The 22,750-nt window shown below is 46.8% G+C and overlaps 1 protein-coding gene across 10 annotated transcripts in view; it reads right to left on the reverse strand.

The window, feature by feature from the left end:
- Nucleotides 1-22,750, reverse strand: part of TRAF7 (TNF receptor associated factor 7) — a 33,418-nt gene continuing 10,668 nt past the window's right edge. For 9 of the 10 annotated variants that reach the window (XM_035131399.3, XM_035131394.3, XM_035131395.3 and 6 more), the window contains 18 exons: nucleotides 21,384-21,475; nucleotides 16,833-16,949; nucleotides 15,715-15,807; nucleotides 14,648-14,681; nucleotides 12,165-12,348; nucleotides 10,979-11,113; nucleotides 9,600-9,817; nucleotides 8,780-8,853; nucleotides 7,766-7,814; nucleotides 6,969-7,096; nucleotides 5,561-5,643; nucleotides 4,670-4,709; nucleotides 4,408-4,524; nucleotides 3,407-3,529; nucleotides 3,161-3,280; nucleotides 2,830-2,961; nucleotides 1,961-2,080; nucleotides 1-706 (listed from right to left, as the gene is read on the reverse strand). In XM_035131399.3, coding sequence (XP_034987290.3) covers nucleotides 692-706; nucleotides 1,961-2,080; nucleotides 2,830-2,961; nucleotides 3,161-3,280; nucleotides 3,407-3,529; nucleotides 4,408-4,524; nucleotides 4,670-4,709; nucleotides 5,561-5,643; nucleotides 6,969-7,096; nucleotides 7,766-7,814; nucleotides 8,780-8,853; nucleotides 9,600-9,817; nucleotides 10,979-11,113; nucleotides 12,165-12,348; nucleotides 14,648-14,681; nucleotides 15,715-15,807; nucleotides 16,833-16,949; nucleotides 21,384-21,475 — 1,874 coding nt within the window. In that variant the 3' untranslated portion in view covers nucleotides 1-691. Of the gene's footprint in view, nucleotides 707-1,960; nucleotides 2,081-2,829; nucleotides 2,962-3,160; nucleotides 3,281-3,406; nucleotides 3,530-4,407; nucleotides 4,525-4,669; nucleotides 4,710-5,560; nucleotides 5,644-6,968; nucleotides 7,097-7,765; nucleotides 7,815-8,779; nucleotides 8,854-9,599; nucleotides 9,818-10,978; nucleotides 11,114-12,164; nucleotides 12,349-14,647; nucleotides 14,682-15,714; nucleotides 15,808-16,832; nucleotides 16,950-17,972; nucleotides 18,141-21,383; nucleotides 21,476-22,750 lie in introns of those variants that run through there. The other variant, XM_060282594.2, reaches the window with a different exon arrangement.

The following is a 22,750-nucleotide window of genomic DNA, read 5'->3' on the forward strand; positions in this document are numbered from 1 at the left end:
TAAAACAATGGTCCATTTTTATTGTCAAGGAAGAAATAATCCAAATCTATATCACAATCTTAAAAACAGTAGAAAATGTCAGTAAAAACACAACAGTGGGCTCTCCCTGTTTTTGTTTTAAACCATTGGGGGCTTGGTGCCGTTATGACATGATGCTGTGAATGGATGGCCTTGCGGTACCTGATGCGAGGAATGGGAATCTTTGAGACATAAAAATCGTACCTGGTTACATGAGGGGAAAACTGGTCTTTATCATTGGCGGTGGGCACAAATGAAAGAGCTTTAGCAGATACATTTTAAACGCCAGAAGAGAGGGGGGGTCTTCTCCGCGTCACCCCCAATCCTTGGCTCTGGCACTGCTGTTGGCAAAGTTGCATTGTGGGTGCTCACACCTGGATCATCGATCTAATCCCACTTCACCCAAACGCTGCTGTCTTGAGGCTGCAGTGCCCTACTTGTTCCAGCAGAAACGGTGCCGCTGTGGTGTGGTCTTGCGAGCTTTATCTCCAAACAGCCCTGCTAGAGGCAGGGCCTGCTGCGTCAGGGGTGGCAGTGCTGAGGTACGTGGGCTGTGAAGCTCGCTCACGGCTGGCGCGCACAGTGGGAGGGGCGTCAGAGCGCAAGGAAGCAGGACGTGTGAGCCGGAGGATTATTTGGTAGTCTGCCGTCCACAAGCAGGCAGTGGCACCCACTAGCATGTCCAAACCTGCAGCAGGAAGGAAAGTCAGTAGGGCCTGCGCAAGAGAGGGCCAATCTGCACAAGGTTAGGTGCAGACAATACTTGCCCCACAAGGTGAGAGACCCCACAGGGGTTCAAACCAGCAGATCTACCAGTGAGGTCCACATGACTTGTGACCCATCCATCTCACCTGCCACATCTGCCCCTGACGTAACGTATGCATGACAACTGCAACAATTTTTGCACTGCCAAGTAGGCAGAAGGTTGACCAAGCCACCAGCTTATGAGAATAAACCATTCCGGGACTCTGCAACAACTCATGGAAGGCTGCTCTATGGGAGTGTGCTGCTTCCATGAAGTTGCCAACTCAAGAGAAATCTGATGCAGAAACCTTGCCCTTAAATAGTCTTCCCTCCAGACGTTTTGGGCTACAACTCTCGTGAGCCCCAGTCAGCACAGCGATGATGGGAGTTGTAGTCCCAAGCATCTGGGGGGCACCAGGTTGACAAAGGCTGCCTTAAAGGTACACATCATATGGATAAGTGCTAGGAGGGAGGGCCCTACGAGATTACAGAGGGAGAGGGACAGCCAGGACTTGGGCCCTTAGCAAAATTCACACACACTCCCTTAGTAACAAAACAGATGATCTGGTTGGGCTAGTGCTGAGGAATGAGCAAAAGAGCACAAACTGCTTGGGGATTGGGTGGTCCAGGCAGTCTACCCCAACTCATGGGGCATGGGGCAGAGGCATGCTAGACCAGCCTCTTCTAATCTAGTCTCTTCCAGATGTTTTAGGGCAGAACTCCTCTCAGCCACAGGCCAGCACAGACATGGTTGTGGAAGCCGTGCTAGACTATCAGAACTCCAGGGAGACAGGATTCAGCAGTACACTGCTGCTGCACCAAGCTCTTTACCCTGCAAACCACAGCAAACAGATAGGCACCCGTAATAGCTTGATCCAAGTTTCCCCCCTCCCTGCTCAATCAGATAAGAAAAAGAAAAAGGCCTCTCACTCTGGCCAATAACTTTCTACATTTGCCTATGCTAGAAGGAAGGTGCTCTGCAACAGGCCACTGGCTCACATTCATGGACCCACACCACCTTTTCTGCCACATGCATATCTGCAGTATAAGGAACTCTGGTGTGAAGGTGCTGGTGGGTTCAGGGAGTAGCAGTGCTCCGACAGCTAAACCCGCTCAACAACCTGCCCGCCTAATGGGGCGTGATGCTGTTCCCTCCTGCTCAACGCTGCGCACACCCCTGAACACATCGGCGACCTACCTTAACCGTGCTGTCAACAGCACCAGAAAACAGGCGACCCCGAGAGACAGCCAGTGCTGTGACGCTGCCCTGGTGGCGTAGCAGAGTCTGAGTGCAGATCATGTTATCCATGCTCCATACCTGGGCACAGAACACAAGCTATTATCAGGAATGAAGTGCTTCAAAAAGGCTCCGGGCTAGCACCATCAGGCGCTTTCCCACCCCACTCCCTCCTATCAGTATCAAGGATTTTTGAAGCACACTTAAGTTCAGGCCGTGAGAACCAAAACAGACTACTCTGCAAGCACATTTGCAGGGTACGGACATAAGAAGAGCCTGCTGGATCAGGCCTGTGGCCCATCTAGTCCAGCATCCTGTTCTCGCAGTGGCCAACCAGATACCTGTGGTAAACCCACAAGCAGGATTCAAGCATAAGAGCGCTCTCCTCTATTCAGAAGCATTGCTGCCTCCAACTGTGGAGGCGGAGCATAGCCATCCTGGCTAAGAGCCTTACACTCCATGAATTTGTCTACCCCTCTTTTCAAGCCATCTAGGTTTGTGGCCATCACTGCCTCCTGTGGGAACAAGTGCCATAGTTTAACTACGTGCTGCGAGAAGGAGTTATCTCTCTGTTGTGACCCTGGTGAAAGGGCTGGGATTTCCCTATTGCCAATCATGCCATGGAGACGCTGCTTGGACACCCATAGCCATACTGCCTCTCCCACTCTTCCACCCCTCAATGGCAGTTTTGAAAAATGCTGGCTTAACCTGATCAACCCACTCCCCTCACTATTCAAATGTTACCAATAATAATAATAATAATAATAGCCAGCCTCCCATTTCCTCCCCAAAGCACATCCCTCTGCCCCAGCTAGCAGCGCCTCACATACCCGCAATGACCGGTCATAGGAAGCGCTGAAGACTTTGGTTTGGTCTGGCGTGGAGATGACTGCCAGGGCATACACGGTGCCCACGTGTCCCGTCAGGGTACGCACCTGCTCTTTGGACTCAATGTCCCACACCTGGAATCGGGAGGAAGCGAGGACCTAGGATTACCTTCCAAACCTGCATGGGCACAGCAAAGCTCCCCCGCTGCCAGAGCTTTCGTTCCGCCAGTGTTGGCTTTCCAAGCACCACAAAGGGATGGACGAGGCCACAGTGTCCCACCACCCACCTGTGTAGAATGCAAAACCCCTGACTCCAAGCCTTCGCCACCCTTACGTGAATGAGATTCTCATAGGTGCCGCAGACAATGTGGTGGTTTGTGACAGCGATAGAGTAGACGCTCCCACCCGACGTCTGCAGGACATGTACACACTCCAAGTTCCGAATGTCCCAGATCTAGGGTAGAAAAAGATGGGAGGGAGGATTGATGTGCCTGGGTTGAAAAGAAAAATGGCAGCAGACAATTATGCGCATATTGGGGGGAATGGGATGGGTGGGTGTGGAATCTGGGAGTGCACATACCTTGATCGTTTGGTAGGAGCCACTGTAGAGGTGATTCTGGGATGCCACCAGTGCACGGACCCAGTGGTTAAGGCCCGTCAGCTCCTTCTTCAGCTTCAGCTCAGTGCCCACGATGTCCCAGACCTGGAGACCAGAAGGACAGGCAGAATCGTACCTTTGAGCAGGTTGGTTTTTATCCGTTCATCTGCCCACCCTCCCACCACATCTACAAGCTACAGCATAGCATCTCATAAGCGAACCACACTGCAAATAGCTCTAGTTACACTGCAAATAGCGCTCTCTCTTGTGTGTGAGAGAGAGACAAAGAAAGCAAGAAGAAAGGGACTGAGAGTTCACAGAATGGCCTTGGGTCACCATCCTTCAGTCAAATCTACCTCACAGGGTTTCTGTGGGGATAAAGGGTGGTGAGAGAAAACCATGTACATCTCTCTTAGCTCCTTAGCAGAAGTGTGGGATACACAGTCGTACCTTGGAAGTCAAACGGATTCCATTCCGGAAGTCCTTCCGACTTCCAAAATGTTCAGAAACCAAAGTGTGGCTTCTGATTGGCTGCAGGAAGCTCCTACAGCCAATTGGAAGCTGCGGAAGCTTCGTTGGACGTTCGGGTTCCAAAAGAAGTTTGAAAATCAGAATACTCACTTCTGGTTATCAATCTTTCGAGAGCTGAAATGTTCGGCAACTAAGCCATTCGGGATCCAAGGTACGACTGTTAAGTGTATAATAATACATGAGAAGTGGGAATCTCTCTGTTGCTCAGCCACAGGTTTCGTGAGTGGTAAAGTCGAATGGGGCAAGGGAAATTAGTACAGCCTGCTAGATGAGGGAATGGGGTAACTGGAGGAGGAATCGGCAACAGTGAAGAGAGATTTTAAAAAAGAAGTCAGAATTGAGAAGTGGAGGGTGAGGGTTGAGGAAAGGTAGCCTGGAAGCCAGGAAGGGAAAAAGGAGGAGGGATGGTCTCGGCGCCTTCTTTGGCTGGAGGACCCAATCCTAAATGGTACCTTGATGGCTTTTAGGGAGCCACTGAAAAGCATGTTGTGTGAGGAGACCAGCGTGCAGACAGGGTTGTCATGGGCCCGGATAGTGTTAACTTTCTGCAAGGTTTGAATATCCCAGACCTGCAAAGATTACAAAAAGGCAGGACATGTAAAATTGTTCCTGGCCATGCTCTCCACAGCACAGAGAGGAAGAGCTTTTCCCACAGACTCCCTCTCCACCCTCAATAAAGCAAGAGCCAGGCCCTTCCCAGGCGTGGATACTTACAATGATGGTGCAGTCAGCAGAGCCACTGTACAGCTTATTCCTGGGTGGAAAAAGAAACAAAGACCTTCAGGGAGCGCTAAGACAACCCTCCGAAGAAGAGAAAGCACAGCTGGTTTGGCCTGGGTGCTTGTGGTGAGCAAGAACCACTTCCAAGCAATCAGGCAGAGGAGGTTTGCTCAAGAGAGACAGAGGGCTGTTTGTTATCTTCAGGCTGCTAGTGATGTGATTGATATAGGCAAGTGTGGGTAGGTAAGTCTGTAAAATCTTGTGGACTACTAACTTAGATGATGTTATTGGCAAGCCTATGCTAAGAGGCATGGGATCCTCGAGCACAGAATAAAATGCCCAATGCAAATGATCAGGTGGAAATTTTATCTTCCAGAGAAGCTTAACTTTCATAATAAAAAAATAAGCACCTTTCTAGCACTCATGGCTGTGAAAAGATGCAGGAAAGTGGCTGCTGAAGCCTCAGAAGTGAGAGAGGGAATGATGAGGATTTCCAGAGATCAGGGGTTGGAGCTGCCCAGCCGAGCTTATGAACACCCTTCTTTCCGCCTCCCAAATAGCAAAACCAGAATTATGGAAAGTAACAAAAAATGTGTAATGCGGCTCTTTTGGCACAATTCATACAGAATTCAGTTTTTCTAGGAGAATTTTAATCTACACAGCCGTGAACAAAGGGAGATGGATTTGCCTGAAGGAAATTTCCAGAGTTACCACTTGAAGCTCAGTTCACCCAACTGAATAACTGAAGCAGCAGCAAATGCCATGTTATGAGAGCACTTGTAAAACTTATTTGAAATCAGGAGTCGTTCTCAAACCCAATATTTTCCTATTTGGATTCAGCACACAAGCAGCCGCAGAAAAGAAAGGGTGGCCGCTCTGACTCACCCTTGGATGCAGAGAGCCAAGACTATCCCATCGTGGCCTTCCAAGGTTTTTTGGCACTTGTATGTGGTACAGGTATCCCACACCTAACAGGAAACAGAAGGGGGGAGTCACATGACTGGGCTCCAGAGCAACCAGGAACCAGGGCAGGAAGTCAGCCGATATGCCACAGCTGGGAAGGCAGGAAGCAGGTTGCCTGTCATCTGAGCACCTGCTTTCCCAACTTTCAGGCCAAGATAAGCCATTCCAGGAAAGTCAGTGAATAGGCAGGTTTTCCCAGGGAGCCAGAAACAAGAGAAATGCAATCCCTAGCAGTTCTCACTGTGACAGATATTTGGCAGGGAGCAGGGAGCCCATGGGCAGGGCAGAAGAAATGGGTGGTTTTGTTGTCATGCCCTTCCTTGGTTCATACTCAGAAGGCTTTGCAAATGCACTTCCACTGAGAAGTAATTCCAGAAGGAGAGGATTATAGCACATAGCTGCTCTGAGAAGTGCTCAACCCTCCCTTCCAAGTCCTTGCTTGGATCTAAATGTGTACCCCTTGGGTAGGCAAACTAAGGCCCGGGGGCCAGATCTGAGCCCAATCGCCTTCTAAATCCGGCCCGCGGATGGTCCGGGAATCAGCGTGTTTTTACATGAGTAGAATGTGTCCTTTTATTTAAAATGCATCTCTGGGTTATTTGTGGGGCATAGGAATTTGCTTTATTTTACTTTATTTTTTCCAAAATATAGTCCGTCCACCCCCAAAAAAGTCTGAGGGACAGTGGACTAGCCCCCTGCTGAAAATGTTTGCTGACCCCTGGTGTACCCTGTTAAAATGGCATGGCTGACTAGAGACCTGCAGTATCCTATCTTTTTCTCAGCTCTTTTAATGGAAACAAGTGCTTTATGTCTGCTTGGCACTGTGGAGGACTGGAGGAGTAATAATTTTCAGGGGGGGAAATAATTTTCATCTGTTTACTATACAGAGGTACCTCGGTTTACGAACTTAATCCGTTCCGGAAGTCCATTCTTAAACCGAAACCATTCTTAAACCGAGGCACGCTTTCCCTAATGAGGCCTCTGGCCACCGGTGTCCTTCCACCATTCGGATTCCGTTCTTAGACAGAGGTAAAGTTCGGGACACTACTTCCGGTTTTGCAGAGTTCATAAACTGAATATGTTGGGCTGTTCTTAAACCGAGGTACCACTGTAATGTTAATGGTTACTTCAGTGTTCAGTCTTTTGCCTGCTCCTCATAAACAAAGGAGGTGCTCAGTTCCTTAGTTCCACAGCTTGTTGCAAATGACCACCCGAGGAATAGCAACATGCAATTAACAAAAAAAAAAACACCCCACTGAGACTGCCTCAACCTTGCAGACTGAAGGTTCCTTGTGGCTTCAATGCAGGCTCAGAAACAAACAGCTCTTACCTTAATCGTCTTGTCTGAAGAGCCGCTGAAGAGCAAGTCCCCTATAGAGTAGACGCACAGGCACCAGACAGGGCCCTGGTGACCAACGAAAGTGCCTTTGCACTTGAAGATCTGCTGAGGGTCGTATGCTGTACGGGGAGAGGAAGAAGGCAATACCAGCAGCATGAAAGCAGGACCCCTGCCAAAGATCAATGTCCTCTTAGGAAGCACTGACTTACACACCTGAAGCTAGTTACACTGCCATTGCTTTCAAAAGGCAGAACCCCCTGAACTGCTATTCGAGGAGGGTGCTGAGAAGCTATTCCTACATAAGAAGAGGGCTGCAAGATCAGACCATTGTGGGTCTATCCCGCCCAGCAGCCCTCTTATAACAATGACTGTTGCACTATCGACATGCAACTATTGCTTCAGTGGAAACCAAATATTGTGTCTCCTTTGGTCTTCTTTAAAGCTAGTGTATGGTTGCATATGGACAACCAGTGTTTGTCCAAACTGCTCCACCATAAGCCTGAGGTTTTGCTCCATTTCCAGGCCTCCCTGGAAAACATTTGTAAAACTGGAAGCCTGGCATAATCTTACTCTGATCTAAGATGGTCCAATTAAACCTACTAATATGTCCTTGCATTTGCAACCTACCTTTGCCCTTATTTAATGGGAGGCGGTTCTCAGGGCATCTGCAGAGTTTGGAACCAAGCAAGCAAGCAAGCAAACCAACCAACCAACCAACGAAAAACCTCAAAATCCAGAAACAAAGAAATTCTGCCAGTGCTTGGGGAGAGAAAGAACAGGGTACTCACAGCCCAGGATTCCCATGTTCAGCCGGGCATTGATGTGGGACAGCTCATCCTAAAAGAGCAAGTTAAGGCAGGTTAGGGCCAGAGCAGCCATAATCACATGAGAGCAGAAATGTCTGGGAAGCCATCACTCTCGAGGGGTGAGGCCATCCAATGGTAAGATAGCAAGATGATACATTTGGAGTTGACAAACTTTAGCTGGCCTTATGGACCATCAACAATTTGTCATCGTTAAAGAATCGTTAAAGAATATATGAAAAAGCATTGTTCATATCATATTGGTATGTCACAAATGAAGCTTTGCAGGGTTCAAGAAATTGAAAAGTGGTCCGAAAGATGTAAAAATAGAGGTAATTCACAGTAGACACAACAACTCAGAATGATTAGAAATTTCAAGGTCTCAAAATAGAGAAAGGAAGTCAATATGTGTATATGTATGTAAAGATTATAATGGTTTTCTTTGTAGGTTTTTTCCCTTTTTTCTTTTGGTTTTTGTCTGTTCTGCTTGGTTTTTAGTTTGTATGTTTGTTTTATTTTTGGATTTTATGTTTGTAATTTTTGTTGTCATTTTGCATTGATTTTTTTAAAAATGTCATTACTAGGACTCCCATTCCCCCAAGGGGCACAGGGTTCTTCCAAACTTCATCCTATGTCTCAAACAGAGCAGGGGAGGGTCTTGTTGAAGTTGGGAAGGGAGACAGAAAATAAACCTGTGCAACTAACAATCAACCTGAAGGGAAGGGAAGAGCATCTTGTTTTGTCTCAGTGCACCAGAGGTGCTCAAAGCTCAGATCGCCCAAGATGCAGACACAAGCTGCATCAGCTGGAGGGATGCCACTTTGCTCTGCCTCCAACAGCCACTCTGAGAGCCCCAGGAGGGCAGAAGCAGGTCCATAGAGCTCCCCACCTCCCTCTTCTGACCCAGGCGGGAGGCAGAACTGCATGGGGTTGCTCTGCCTCTATGCCCAAGGGGCACTCTGGGCTTGGAGACTCTGCATTACAAGTAGCAATGCTCACGTTCAGCATGGAAGCGTCTCTCCGGAACTCCATCAGGTCCTCACTCAGCTTGCTCTGGTTCTCGTCCAGGACATCTAAAGAGTGACCAAATTGGGAGAAAAGAGCTTGTCATTTCTAAAAGTAAATTCAGGTGTAGGTGTGTGGGTGTGTGCGTGAACACACACATGTATTAAAACTTTGCTTGATATTTACAACTGTACAGGCCACCCCAACTTCATAATCCCCGTCCTTTTAAGTCCTATTGGTCATAAATATTATACTGAACCAGGTGCCTATGGGAAGGAAGCCCTCAAGTAGGACCTGAGCGTAAGAGCACTCGTCCCTCCTGCAGCTTCCAGCAACTAGCATTCAGAAGCATAATGGCTCTGGTCATGGAGCCACATCACAGCCATTGTGGCTAGTAGCCACTGGTAGTCTCCTCCTCCATGAATTTGCATAATCCTCTTTTAAAGCCACCACTGCCTCCAATAGGAGCGAGTTCCATAGTTTTAACTATGTGCTGTGTGAAGAACTTTTTTTTTCTATCCTGAAGCATCCAACATTTGGGTTCATTGGATGCCAACAAATTCTAGTGCTGTGAGAAAGAAAAACTTTCCTCTATCCACTTTCTCCATGCAGTGCATAATTTTACAAACTTCTGTCATGTCTTACTTGTCTTTTCTCTAAACTGAAAAGTTCCAAAGACCTTTTTGATATGACAATCCTCTTAAAAAGAGAGTCCTGCTCTTCAGGGCTGCCTAGTGGCATTCTTTGAAGATTTGGCCCATGCCCTCCCAAAGCTTCTCTCAACTCCCTCCACCACATCAGAGGGGGAACCTACCAAACTTCAGCTCCAGGTTCTTCTCCAGCTGGTCGATCTTCTCCGAGAGCTTGCCCAGCATGGAGCGCAGGAAAGCAATTTCCTGGTCCTTCTGTGCCATGGCCACCTGCATCTCGTGGAAGCGATCATCTGTCTGCTGGAGGAACTCCTTCAGGCCCTCAAACTTGCACATTTCCAAATGGGTCTCGTATGTGTCTTGGTTTCCTATGAATGTACACCTAGAGCAGGGATGGAGGGACTTCTTTTAGCCTGAGGGCTGCATTTCCCCTGCCGAAAGCAACCATTGGGAGGTGGCAGGTCACATGCTGGTGGTGAGCAGAGCCAGAGGTAACAAGTGAGCAGAACAAAAGTGAATGGGCTACTACCTTTATATGTAGGCTCCATTCCAACCATGCAAAAGTCAGAGGTTTCTGCACTGACTCACATACACCTCTCCATCCAGACAAGCAAGAGCCATTAACACAATTCAAAGACACATTCCTGGCAGGCAAAGGCACTTGAGGAGAGTGCAGAGAGAGAATTGATGGGCACTGCCTTGGGGGGGGGGTACCAATTACCAGCTAGAGAAAGGCCCCCAGGGTTGCATTCAGCTGCTAGGCCTGAGGTTCCTGACCTCTGACCTAAAGGAAAGGAGTTCAGTGGTGCCTCGACTTATGAATTGAATCCGTTCCGAAGGCACCTTCATAGGTCGGAAAATTCGTAAGTCAAAAAGCGCCATTGGAAACACGATTTCCCATAGGAATGCATTGGAAACGGAAAAATTCGTAAGTCGAAGCAACACCATCTAAAAATTCGTAAGTCGAAAAAAACCCTATCTAAAACCACCGCGGTTTCCATTCGGATGTCGAGAAATTCGTAAGTGTGCGGCCATTTGCCCCACTCGCAAGTCGAAAAAATTCATTTGTCGAGACGTTCGTAAGTCGAGGTACCACTGTAGTTATAGTGGCCTTCACCACCCTAGTGGTCCTCTAGATGTTTTGGACTGCATCCCGGATGGGGCCGATGAGAGTTGTGGGCCAAAACATCTGCAGGGCACCAGGCTGGGGAAGGATGGAGTTGAGCAGTATGGGGGCTCAGCCAGCAATGCATTATGGGGTAGAGTTGAGGATTGATCTTTGGCATTAGCATTGTTGTTGTCGTCATTCATGAGTCATTTTATAAAGGAACAGCCCCAAAGCGGCTTATATAATTAAATTTTGTAAGAATCAAAATCGAAACCACCACTTTTAAAACTTGGAAAGTGATCGTCCAAATAGCATACTTAACAAAACATCCTTCCCACATACCCAAAAGATCATCACAACAACAAGAAGAGGAGAATAAAAGGTGTTCGAAGCAGATCCCTGTTTAAATCTTCAGGATTGTGCCCCTCTGCTTACCCATATTTGGAATGGGGGCACTTGATGTGCTCACACTCCTTGAGGTGTGCTTCCAGGTTCATCTTGAGAAGTGGCGGGCAGCTGGGGTTGTTGGGGCAGCGAACCGGCCTGTAATCACAGCTGCTTTCATGGTCCCTGAATGAAGAAGATGGAGCATTATTAGCAAACAAGCAGGAGGAAAGCAATCCTCTGCCCCTGAGCTACTCTCATGAGTGAAAGGGGGCTGGAATATGGGGCACATTCCAGGCATTGCACCAGGGGCAACTTCCTCATGTAGCCCTTTTTAAAGATATACTAGAACACGGCGGCGGGGGGAGGGGGGGAAATCTTGTCATTTGGAAAGATCAAGGAAGGTTCTGAAATTTAGTAACTTTTTGTTTATCTGAAAGAGACCATATGGGTAAACTAAGCCTAACCCCCTCTGTCTTAGCTGTCCCAGTGTAGCAAAATAATGCTGGGGCTGATGGGAGTTGTAATAGGAAGCTGCCTTATACAGTGAGACCATTGGGTTCATCTAGCTCAGTATTGTCTACACTGACTGGCAGCAGCTCTCCAGGATTTCAGGCAGTAGGCTCTCCCAACCCTACCTGGAGATGCCGGGGATTGAACTTGGGACCTTCTGCTTGCAAGGCAGACACTCTACCACTGAGCTATGGCCATTCCGAATCCAAAACATCTGGAAGGCACCAGGTTGACGAAGGCTGCTCTGTTCCTTACCAACTGAGATGCCTGCAAAACAGCACCCCCTAGCAGTGCAGCAAGGTAATGGGCCCTTTCAAGCTCTCCCATGACACTGTTCGTCCTCTAGTTCAGCGGCAACCGATGCAGCATCCTGCAGATGTTTTGGACCACAACTCCCATCAGTTTCAGCCACCATGGCTAATGGTCAGGGATGATGGGAGTTGTCATACAACTTCTCCAGGGCACCGCATTGGCTACCCCTGCTCTAGTGCAGGCTATGAAGGAGCCTTCCCCAGCCTTTCGGGGTCAGGTTTACAGCCGGAAATCTAAGAAGTTGTGGTGTAGACACCACAAAATACCCACTTCACAGTAGAAGAACTGATGGTGTTCAGATGGTCACCCACCATAAAAATGAAGGCATAACCCCTACAACTCCCCTTAACCTATGGGGAACAAGTTAGAAAGCAGAGGTTTTCCTTGGGAAAAAGTTTCCACATGGACTTACTTTCTGGCACTCAGTTTAATGGTGAAGGGGCACCCATGAGGGTCCACCTCGAAGGCAGGAGGCTTGCCACTCGCAGCGGGCCGGCAGCCGTACTTGCAGTGGATGAAGAGCTCCCCAATTTGCTCAGCAACAGCAATGTTGTTGACCACAACAGTCAGTTTGGCGTTGTCCACCGGGCACTTCTCTGCAGGGAAACACACAGATGCCCCAACAACGTCATGTAAGGATTGGTCAGTTCAGACACCACACTGGGTGTCACCAACCTTTCGGGGGGTGGGGGGTGGAGAACATGAAACCCTGTTGCACAAGAAAGCTGGCATTCACCGGATGTCACATTATTGTCAAAACTGGGGCTGTAAGCTCCTTGGGGTAGGGACCTGCTTTTTCCCTAATCTGCAACAAGTGCCATGTTCACTGATGGAGCTAAACAAAACCATCTTAAAACAAAGGCGAGTGATTCCCATTTGCTCCTATTGAGGAAGGGTACAACACTGCACATGGGGAAATGGTTGCTAAGCAGGAGAAACTTGCCCAGCCCTGCAGCAGTAGGGTGCATGCACACCCACCATAAAGGTAAAGGTAAAGGGACCCCTGACCATTAGGTCCAGTCGTGACCGACTCTGGGGTTGCGCGCTCATCTCGCATTATTGGCCGAGGGAGCCAGCGTATAGCTTCCAGGTCATGTGGCCAGCATGACAAAGCCGCTTCTGGCAAACCAGAGCAGCACATGGAAACGCCGTTTACCTTCCCGCTGTAGCGGTTCCTATTTATCTACTTGCATTTTGACGTGCTTTCGAACTGCTAGGTTGGCAGGAGCTGGGACCAAGCAACAGGAGCTCACCCCGTCACAGGGATTCGAACTGCCGACCTTCTGATCAGCAAGCCCTAGGCTCAGTGGTTTAACCACAGCGCCACCTGGGTCTGTGAAGATGGGCATTTTGGTAATGGAGAATGCAATGACAATAATAATTATGATAACAATGGAAGCAGAGTTCATCTCCTTTCAGTGAATAGCTGGGATTAGTTTTACACATTTCAGTGTTGTTCAGAGCAGCCCTGATTACTTGCTGGATTTTGAGTTGTTCAGGGGGAGTTGTTTGCTCTCTGTTCTGCATTGGGGATTTCTGCAGCTCATTTTTTTAAAAAACAAACAAAAAAACAAATCAGAAGCGGTCACAGAGACCAGTGGTTTGTGTTCTTTAAGTAGATTCACAAACAGCCACTACAAAGCTCTCAGCTGGGCAAGAGAGAGGAGAGGCGATCAGAGATGCAGAACTGCAACCACACAGGCAGATTGTTTGTGCCTTGCAATCTTTCAGTATGCAGTCAAACCTCGGAATTTGAATGGCTCCATTGCTTAACATATCAGTTCCCGAATGCCAAAAAACCTGGAAGTAAGTGTTCCGGTTTTCGAACGTTCCTCAGAACTCAAACGTCTGACGTGGCTTCCGCTTGAGTGCAAGAAGCTCTCGCAACCAATCGGAAACCACGCCTCGGAAGTCAAACAGTCTTCTGGAACGGATTACGTTCGAGTTCCGAGGTTTGACTGTATAAGAGCTGGTTGATTTTGCTTATTTACTGAAATATTTATAACCAACACTTTCATTAAGGATATCAAGTAACAAACAAAATACAATAAAATCAACCCATAAATACAGTGGAACCTCGGTTTATGAACACCTCGGTTTATGAATTTTCGGTTTATGAACGCCGCAGACCCATCTGGAACGGATTAATTCACTTTCCATTACTTTCAATGGGAAAGTTTGCTTCAGTTTATGAACGCTTCAGTTTATGAACAGACTTCCGGAACCAATTACACCCATGCTTCGGGTTAAGTACACTTCAGGTTGAGTACTCCGCGGACCCGTCTGGAACAGATTAATCCACTTTCCATTACTTTCAAGGGGAAAGTTCACTTCAGTTTATGAACGCTTCAGTTTAAGTACTCCGCGGACCGTCTGGAACAGATTAATCCACTTTCCATTCCTTTCAAGGGGAAAGTTCGCTTCAGTTTATGAACGCTTCAGTTTATGAACAGACTTCCGGAACCAATTGTGCTCATAAACCGAGATTCCACTGTACTCATTAAAATATGATTAACAGCATCAGTAGAGCATCAGCAAATAATGGTTGGTTATGCATCTTTGACAGATGTTTTCTTCTCCCATAACCCCCCCTTTTTTTAAAGCATAAGATGGACTGGAGCCTAGTGGCCCAGCACCAGCTCTGGGGCTCTGATGAAATTGAGAAGCTACTTTTCAAAGAGAGGTAGCAGGACAATCTATCAGCAAAGCAGGACCAGACCATTTGCGTTTTAGGGGAGGCACAGAATTCTCGGAGGGGTGAAGATAGCTGCAGACATACAAGCACAAGTTGCATTTTTCAGAGGAAAGCAAAAGAGGAAGAAACACACATCCGCGCACCCCCATCCCTGAAAAGACAGCTGAGAATGTTGCAAGAGAATGTCTTTGAGCACTTACCAGAGGTTAAGGCACATCTTCTGCAAAAAGTGTGCTGCGAAGAAAGAGAGCGCATGACCATTAAGAATTACTTTTCCAGATCAGGCAAAATCTCCATCTAGTCCTTGGAGCACAGGAAGTTGCCTTAATATCTGAGTCAGACCTTTGGGTCCGCCTAGCCCAGAATTGTCTATTCACACTGGCAGTGGCTCTCCAGGATTGCAGGCAGGATTTTCAAAATATGGATATTCCACTAAGCTAGAAAGGCTGGTAATGGCTGAGTCATCTTCCTTGAGGTAATGAGGTTCTGCTGACAGACACCTGATCTCCAACTCCTCAAATGCCAGCTATCAGCCCACCTTTCTTTTCCCCCCTTTTTTAAAAAAGCTATATACTTGCTGTCTTCCTGTAACACAACACAGGGTTATTGTTGTTTTAAAAAGGTTCAACCAAGAAACTGAGCCTTCATAGTGTCATTTAGTGGCCGAGTCCTGTGTAACTTTCTGCCAATAGATATCCAGAAGGCACCTTCTGTGCCAGCTGAAACCTTTTCTACCAAAGGCTATGCAGACAATTAAGAATATATCCTTCCACGACGGCTGATGCCAGTTTTTAACTTTTTAAATGGCTTTATAGTATTTTTTTTTTCTATTTTCATTGTGCAAACCACTTTTCAAAGTGTAAACCACTTTGATTTTTTTTTAATGATCCAGCGGTATACAAACATTTTTTTTAATAAACAAATAAATTGGAAAGAAAAAAGCCGGTGAGACTAAATATGCAAAAACTCAACATAATTGTACAACATGAAATATGTGTAAAGCAACAAAGTTACAACATGCTAGCGTTTTAAAAATGATTTTCATCACTCGTGAGACAATAACATTCCAGACTGAAAAAGGTGACCATTTTCCTCTTCCTCTCCATCGCTATAAATCTGTTCTCTTAAGAGAAGTCATTATTTATCGGTCTCTGGGGACCGGGGGGGGGGGGGAGGAGGAAAAGGATTCCTAGCATTTGTAGCTTTTTTAAAAAAAACGTATTCTTCTTCTGTGCAGCTGAAACTGCAGCCTGGTTCCTGTCCTTACCCCACAGGTCGTGATTACTGGATCTTTAAACACACTGCAACACAGCTGGCAGCAGAGCTTCACTGAGGGCTGCTCAGCAAACACCAGCGGCTCCTGTGCAGGGAGAACAACCAGAAAACAAAGGTAAACAAGGAAAGTTTTCACCCTTTTTGTTCAGATTCAGCAACCTTCCGTAGTACAAGTGGTGATGTTGCAGAGCACATGAGCCAAGAACAATTAGCAAACAGAAAACTAAGTCCAGGGTTAGGCTTTGCAAAGGGTTTAAATCAGTGCTTTCCAAACCTTTTCAGGCCACGAGCCCCTTGACTGCATAAACCCATCCACAGTGCCCCCTACTCTACCCTATTAAAAGCATTTTTCAGAACAGTGGTTTGCACAGCCCACTAAAGACAGAAACACAATAAAATTCAAAACTGTAACAACTAATTGCACATTTATTCAAAATCCCATTAGCTTATATAATTCAACAAAATTAACTTACTCCAGTAATACCAGCTTTCCAATACCAGCATTCATACCTCTAGCACTGCTCCCTGCAGCCCTTAGTGCCCCCTAGTTAATCCCGTTACCACTCCCACCCCCAAAGGGGTGGTATCACCCCCTTTGGGAACCACTAGTTTAAATCCACCTGAAAATAGGACTAAAGGTTTCCATTTGCACATCTAAACAAACCTTTTGCTGCTTGTGACTACAGCCAACAAGAGATAAATGGGTTAAAATGCAATTAAGGTATTACAAAGGTCCTGGATCTGGTTTGTGCATTTTTGTGTGTGAATAATTTTTACAGCATGGTCACAGTTCTGAACTCCATACAGGTCCAAAGTCTGGATCTTGGGAAAACTCTTCCTGCAGCAAGGCTGTGGTAGAGATTTGCATTTCATAGGTTGAGCTGGAAGCAGGCTAACCAACCTTGCTTCAGTCACCAATCACCTGATACATTTACACAGCATTGCTATTTATCTCCCTTGGCCACTAATTACTGTACTTGGGTCATCGCTGCCACATTACATGCCTTTCCACTATTTGGCAGTTTATAAAAGCCCTTGGGCTCTTTCCTCTGCATCTTTTTATGGAAAACTCTCACCACCACCACCACCACCAACTCCCCAAATACCTACTGGCTCTTCCTCTTCCTCATGGAGAGAGAAAGTTGAGCGCAGGGACATGTTGGACTCTGAATGCAACGAGCGGATGGAGATGGCAGAGTCAGACCGGCGTGGAGTGCTGATTGGTGGCTGCAGAGAGAGAGAGAGAAAGGACAGCAATTTAGAGTCACATGTGACAAAACACAGAGCAGGGCTCTGCCATGCTTAGCAGTTGGTCTGGGGTTTGGGCACTGTGGGAGATCCCAGAAAGCTCTTGCTTACACATGTAAGCAAGGGTTGTGTGTTCTTTGGGCTAAATTCATATCAACGTTCTATGCCAATCAAAGCTGGATTCTGAAACCTTTCTAAGTTATGGAAATTAAGCAAGCCTGCATCTCTCTTGTTTTTGCATTCTATTCTGCATTTTTTTACTATGCAGCAAATTTATTCTGCTTCCACCATTCACAGGGAGGGTCAGCATCTTCTAGACACTGCAAATATTTTCTCACTTCTCTGCCTCCTCAGATTTCACCAGGTATTGCCGCAGTTTTTCAAGCAATCATAAAGGGCTCAGCAACTGCCTTTTTCAAGGGTCTCATCTCCACTCCAAAACCGAGATTTGCAGGAAGCTGAATTTTTGTGGCTTTTCTGCAAAATCCACATATCTTGTGCTGAACTGAAACTGAGCTTCTTTTTCAATGGGTGGTTCCTCTGATTCTGGTAGGAAAAGATGGTCTGCAGAATGCCAATTAATGCTCCAAGTGAACAGAAGGAACCCTACAGCACCATTTTTGTAACAACTGCAAGTTGTTCACATTTTAGGAGCAAGAATAAAAACCCTGCAGCTACTTAAAATTTAGTGCTATCTGGGTGAATTTGGGCCTCAGAAATGGGGCAAAGGCAGGAGGAGACAGAACAGATTTTATTTAGTCTGTACAGCTGTTTCTTTTAATACCTCACCTGAAAATACATATACACACTCCTGCCCTGTGTAAATCATCTCTTTTTCATTTTATGCAAGCTTAATGACTTGCAGAAAACCTGCTTCTTTCAAAAGAAATGTTAAACTGCAAGCTCAAGCTAGACAAACCTCAGACAAGTGTGAAACAGCTCCTGGAATTTATAAGTGCCTACTTCTGTCTCAATATTTGATGTTTCTGCGTATCGGCTCACCTTCCTGGCATGGAACTTCTGGGTGCTTGGCTGGGCTTCCTTCCAGAAGCGCCAGTTCCCGGCTAGGATCCTTTACCCAAAGGGTAACATGCTTCTCTCATGGGTGCTGCTGTTCCTAAGAGCACTTGTTGTTAGGCTGCCTCTTTCACTTCTGCCAAATTTCTTTGCGTAGCTGGTTGGAGACTTCCTCCTATTCAATTCAGTCCGGGTTCTGCTTTGTGGCTTTCCTGTTTGGCGGGAGAGCCAGCTGGGCAGAGAGCCCACCAATCGCCAGGCTCGTCCTGGCTGCAAGCTTTCTGGGACTGGCTCAGGAAGGGATGTTCTGCCAGTGGAACCACACGCCCCTCAGATTTCTACCACAGCATTCCTCAAAGCAGCACCACAGAGGATCTCTTGAGTAGGGGGGCTGGGTGGGTTGCTTTGGGGGTTTCAGAAGACACTGGCATTTGAACTTATTTGGCAGTTAAATGGCAATGATTAAAAGCCAAAGAGCCAAGTGTGACTACAGAAAATCCAAATAGAATAAACACAGGAAGCTGCTTTATAGCGAGTCCACCTAGTCAGTGTTACCTATACTGACTGGCAGTCTTTCCCAGCCCTATCTAGAGATGCCATCGGGGATTGAACTCTGCTAAAAGGAACCAGTCATTACTCTTTTTTATTTTATTTTATTTTAAGTTTTTGCTTTTCAGGTTTATACATCTCACTAATTTTACAATCATTTTAACATTTCAAAACTTGACTTCCTTCCCCCTCTTTCTGCAGTCCCTTAAATTTATTCTTTAATATCTTCTGCATATCCAAATTAACTTAATTTGCTCATTTATTCATCTGCTTTAAATATGTACTCTTATAAAACTGCAGGTTATTACAATAATACAATTATTGTATTACTCTATTTTTATTTACAGGCATACGTATAAGTCGCCATCGCATAAAAATACAACAACCATAAAATGCAGAACACATGACCAACACTGAATTGAATTAGCTTCTCCCAAAGCGCCTGGCGAAACAAATATTTTTCAGGAGGCCTTTGGAGGAAATGCTGCCCACGCTTTGGAAACTGCTCTGGGTTCCTGTTCCATTGCTAGGCTCGATTCAAAGTGATAGCCTTGATCTTTAAATCCCTCCATGGCTTGAGACCAGGGTACCGAAAGGCTCGTCTGTCTCCAGTTATGTGCCTGTCTGTATTTAGGAGTCCATCTCCAGAGACCCGCCTCTGGGTTCGCCTGCTGTCTGAAGCCTTTCCCAGCCTGGCACCTCCAGATGTTTTGGGTACAGCTTCCATCATTCCTGGCCACTGGTCATGCTGGCTGGGGCTGATGGGAGTTAAATTCTAAAACATTTGGAGGGCGGCTGGCTGAAGTATGATGCGTGCCTTTTTAAGAGAAAGGGCCTTTTCAAGGGTGATGCCTCGGCTTTGTAACACTCTCCCCAGAGAGACTCCCCAAGCACCCTCTCAAATCTCTTTCCATCACGCAGCCAAGACTTTGTCATTTTCCTGGGCATTTAGCTTTTGTTGATTCATCTATTACTTTTAAGCTGCTTTAAGAAAATTGCTGTTTTTAGTTTTTGTTTATTAGTTATTATATGTTAATATTTGACCAAAAAGCCACCCTGATTGATGACTGTAACTTAAACAAAATGAAATTCATACTACCAGGTAGCATAAAAGGGCTACCTCTTCCCATACTAACCCTGCCCAAACCTCAAGAGTGGGGTCTCGAGGGGACCAGCCGAATTGAGGTGGGGGGACTCACCCCAGCTTCCCTACCTTGCCGCTGCATTAGTTGGGGGGGGGAGCGAAAAGTGGCTTGAGACCGCTCATGGCGATATCGCAGTCCAGTAGCTGAAGCCACAAGCCGCCACTGAAAGCAGCAGATTTTCATCAGAGGTCAAGTGGGTGGCCACAAAGGGGTGGGCTTTCTCATACAGGGCACCCTGATTATGAAACTCACTTACTCATGGGGACCCACCTAAGATACACCATGCTAACTTTTAGGCTGTCGGGGAAGATGTTTTCAAAGGTTTGTACTTTTAACATTGGAAAGAAGCTGTCTTTTAAGCTTTGCTTTTCTCTCTATGGTTTTAATGGCTATTTAAGTGTGTTACTTCTTTATTGATTTTAATTCCACCAGTGCATAGTACTGTATATTGTTTTAAGTGCAGCATAAATAGCCTTGGGACAGATATTATGAAGGGTGGTATATAAATGCCTTAAAATAAATATAGCAGGCTAGTAGCCATCGCAATAGTTATCGCAGATGGAAACTGAGACAGTCACAGCACAGGGATGCTCGGCCCACAGTGCCTCTATGATACAGTGGTTCAATATGTAGAGCACTGATGGGAATTATTGTTTAATGTAAAGGATTTCAAACCCCATGCTTCTCCAACAGAAACCGGAGTGACATACAATGCCCAAAATCAGATTAGGTCATGATAAAATCCTGTCTACATCAAAATAAAAACGGAAACAGCTACACAAATCTGCAAAGCAAATATCCATATATATGAGGGGTTGGAGGCAGTAGAAAAGGGCACAACAGAGGAAGAAATGTCAGATGTCAGCACAAAGGTAAGAAGCAACACCTTAAACATGGTCCAGAAACGAAGAGATAACCAGTGCTGATGGAACACTAAGGTAAAGTATTCAAACCACCACACCCCAGACAACAGCAGCTTTTCACACCAATTGACATTTCCAGACAAAGGGAAGCTTCATGTTTCAGCAATCCAATCTGGAGGGATGCTAGGCCTACAGCTTGATTTTTGGGGGGGTGCAGGTCTTGTGGTTTCTACTGTTACTGCAACATTGTGACCGTGCAAGCCTAAGTGGGCACTCTATGTGTGTACACAACACATGAGAATACTTAACATATTGCTCTGCATTACACAACTGATGTCTGGCCGAAGCCATCTACTCTCATTTATTCTTCCAGCAGCCCTGTGAAGTATGCTAGGCTGAGACCATAGTCCGAAGCCAGTCAGCAGACATGTATTTGTTGGAAAACTCCAGGTAAGAAACCATAACAGCACAGGCGAGGTCTGCACCCTGACAGCTGCAAATACATTCCCTACCATGGAAGCCCCCCCAGTCAAGGTCCATGGAAGCAGACAGACATGAACACAATTAGGAGGTCTGTGGGTGGCACAATCCAATGGATCACAGTGTCGTGCTTATGTACCTACATTCCGTTTCACACAGCATAGAACTGATGTGCAGAGGGGCACCTTCCAGTGGTGTTGAAGTGAAGGGAACAAAAGCAGGCAACCAGAAACTGGGACTTGAAAACATAAGTGTGGGAACTGCAGAGTCCATGATAGCAGCTTGGCAAATCCACCTCCCACAGCACTAACCCCATTCCTCTCCCAGCTGCAAGTGACCCTTCATGCCAAAGAACGTACCATGCCATCATCCTCGTCGCGAGGGGAATAGGTGAGCGTGCTGGAAGAGGAGGGTGTCCGGCGATGCTGTTTGAATGTACTACTCCCGTCCGCTAAAAGAAGAAGCAGAACAGGCACCTGAGACATTCTGCAACTTCTATACACCAGATCAGATGTCTCTAGAAGAGCCTTCGCCAACCTGCTGCCTTCCCCCCCAGCTGGACTGGCAAAGGCTGCTCTATAATCTATCCATAGATCAATTTCCCAATGAAGCAGCTCTTGGGGGGGGGGGAATAGCACTCCCCCAACCACACACATAAAAGAAAAAGAGAACAAAAAGGAACAAGAGCTTCCAATTCCCCTCCATAAACCTTTAACCCCGCAAACTCAAAAAACAGTTGAAGATGAATGCTCCTATTCTTAGCGGCTGTTAGCATTACAGCCACACATGGTATGTGTATTTATTAAGCATTCCCAACTGGTGCTCTCAATTGGCTCCGCCTATGCAAGGTTTCTTTAGCTTGCTACAGCTGCGATCGGCACACACAGCAGTGTAGCTAGCTGCTTGGGCACCCGGGGCAGCGCAAATGCCCTGCACCCAGGAGTGGGGCAAGCTGCCCATGGGGCGGGGCAAGCCAGGGCAAAGCACGCTGTGCGGAACCTCCACGGAGTCTGCAAGCCCCACGTTGCCATTTCGGGCAGCATGGAGCCTGCAGGTGCCTGAGCCACTGCGTCACTTCCCAGGAGAGATGTGTGGCTCGGGCCAGGCCCCATGGTCACACCCCTCAGTTATGATACCCGGGGCGTTCCGCACCCACTGCAGCCCCCTTCCTATGCCACCGGGCACACACTGTTGTGGTGTTTGCCTACTGCAATTCATTGGCGATAAATAAATCTGGCTGCTTCCATCAACTCCACGAGCTACGACAGACTATTGCAGTGTGTTCTACATAGGATTACCATTGAAAACAGTATGGAAACCACAGCTACTGCAGAATCCAGAATGCAGAGGCTAGACTGCTGTCAGGAACACTGTACAGTGGATCATATAACACCAGCCCTAAAGAAACTGCACTGGTCTGATTTCAATAATAAATAATAATAATAAATTTTTATTTATACCCCGCCCTCCCCAGTCAAAAACCGGGCTCAGGGCGGCTGAGGTGTCAGTGCAAATGTTTTAATTTCTAAATGGCTTTGGTGTGGGTTGTTGGGGAGAGGGTGCCTCTCCCAGTATATTCTTCCCTGTGGGGGCTGAGCATTATGTGGATATGTGGGAGAGGACCTTGTCCACTATGACCCAGTGAAACACTTTCACACCATACATTTCAAGCACATGGTTCCCCTACAAAGAATCCTGGGAACTGTAGTTCACCCCTCCCAGAACT

The sequence above is a fragment of the Zootoca vivipara genome, chromosome 13, assembly GCF_965207765.1.
Source record: "Zootoca vivipara chromosome 13, rZooViv2.hap1.1, whole genome shotgun sequence".
NCBI lineage: Eukaryota > Metazoa > Chordata > Lepidosauria > Squamata > Lacertidae > Zootoca > Zootoca vivipara.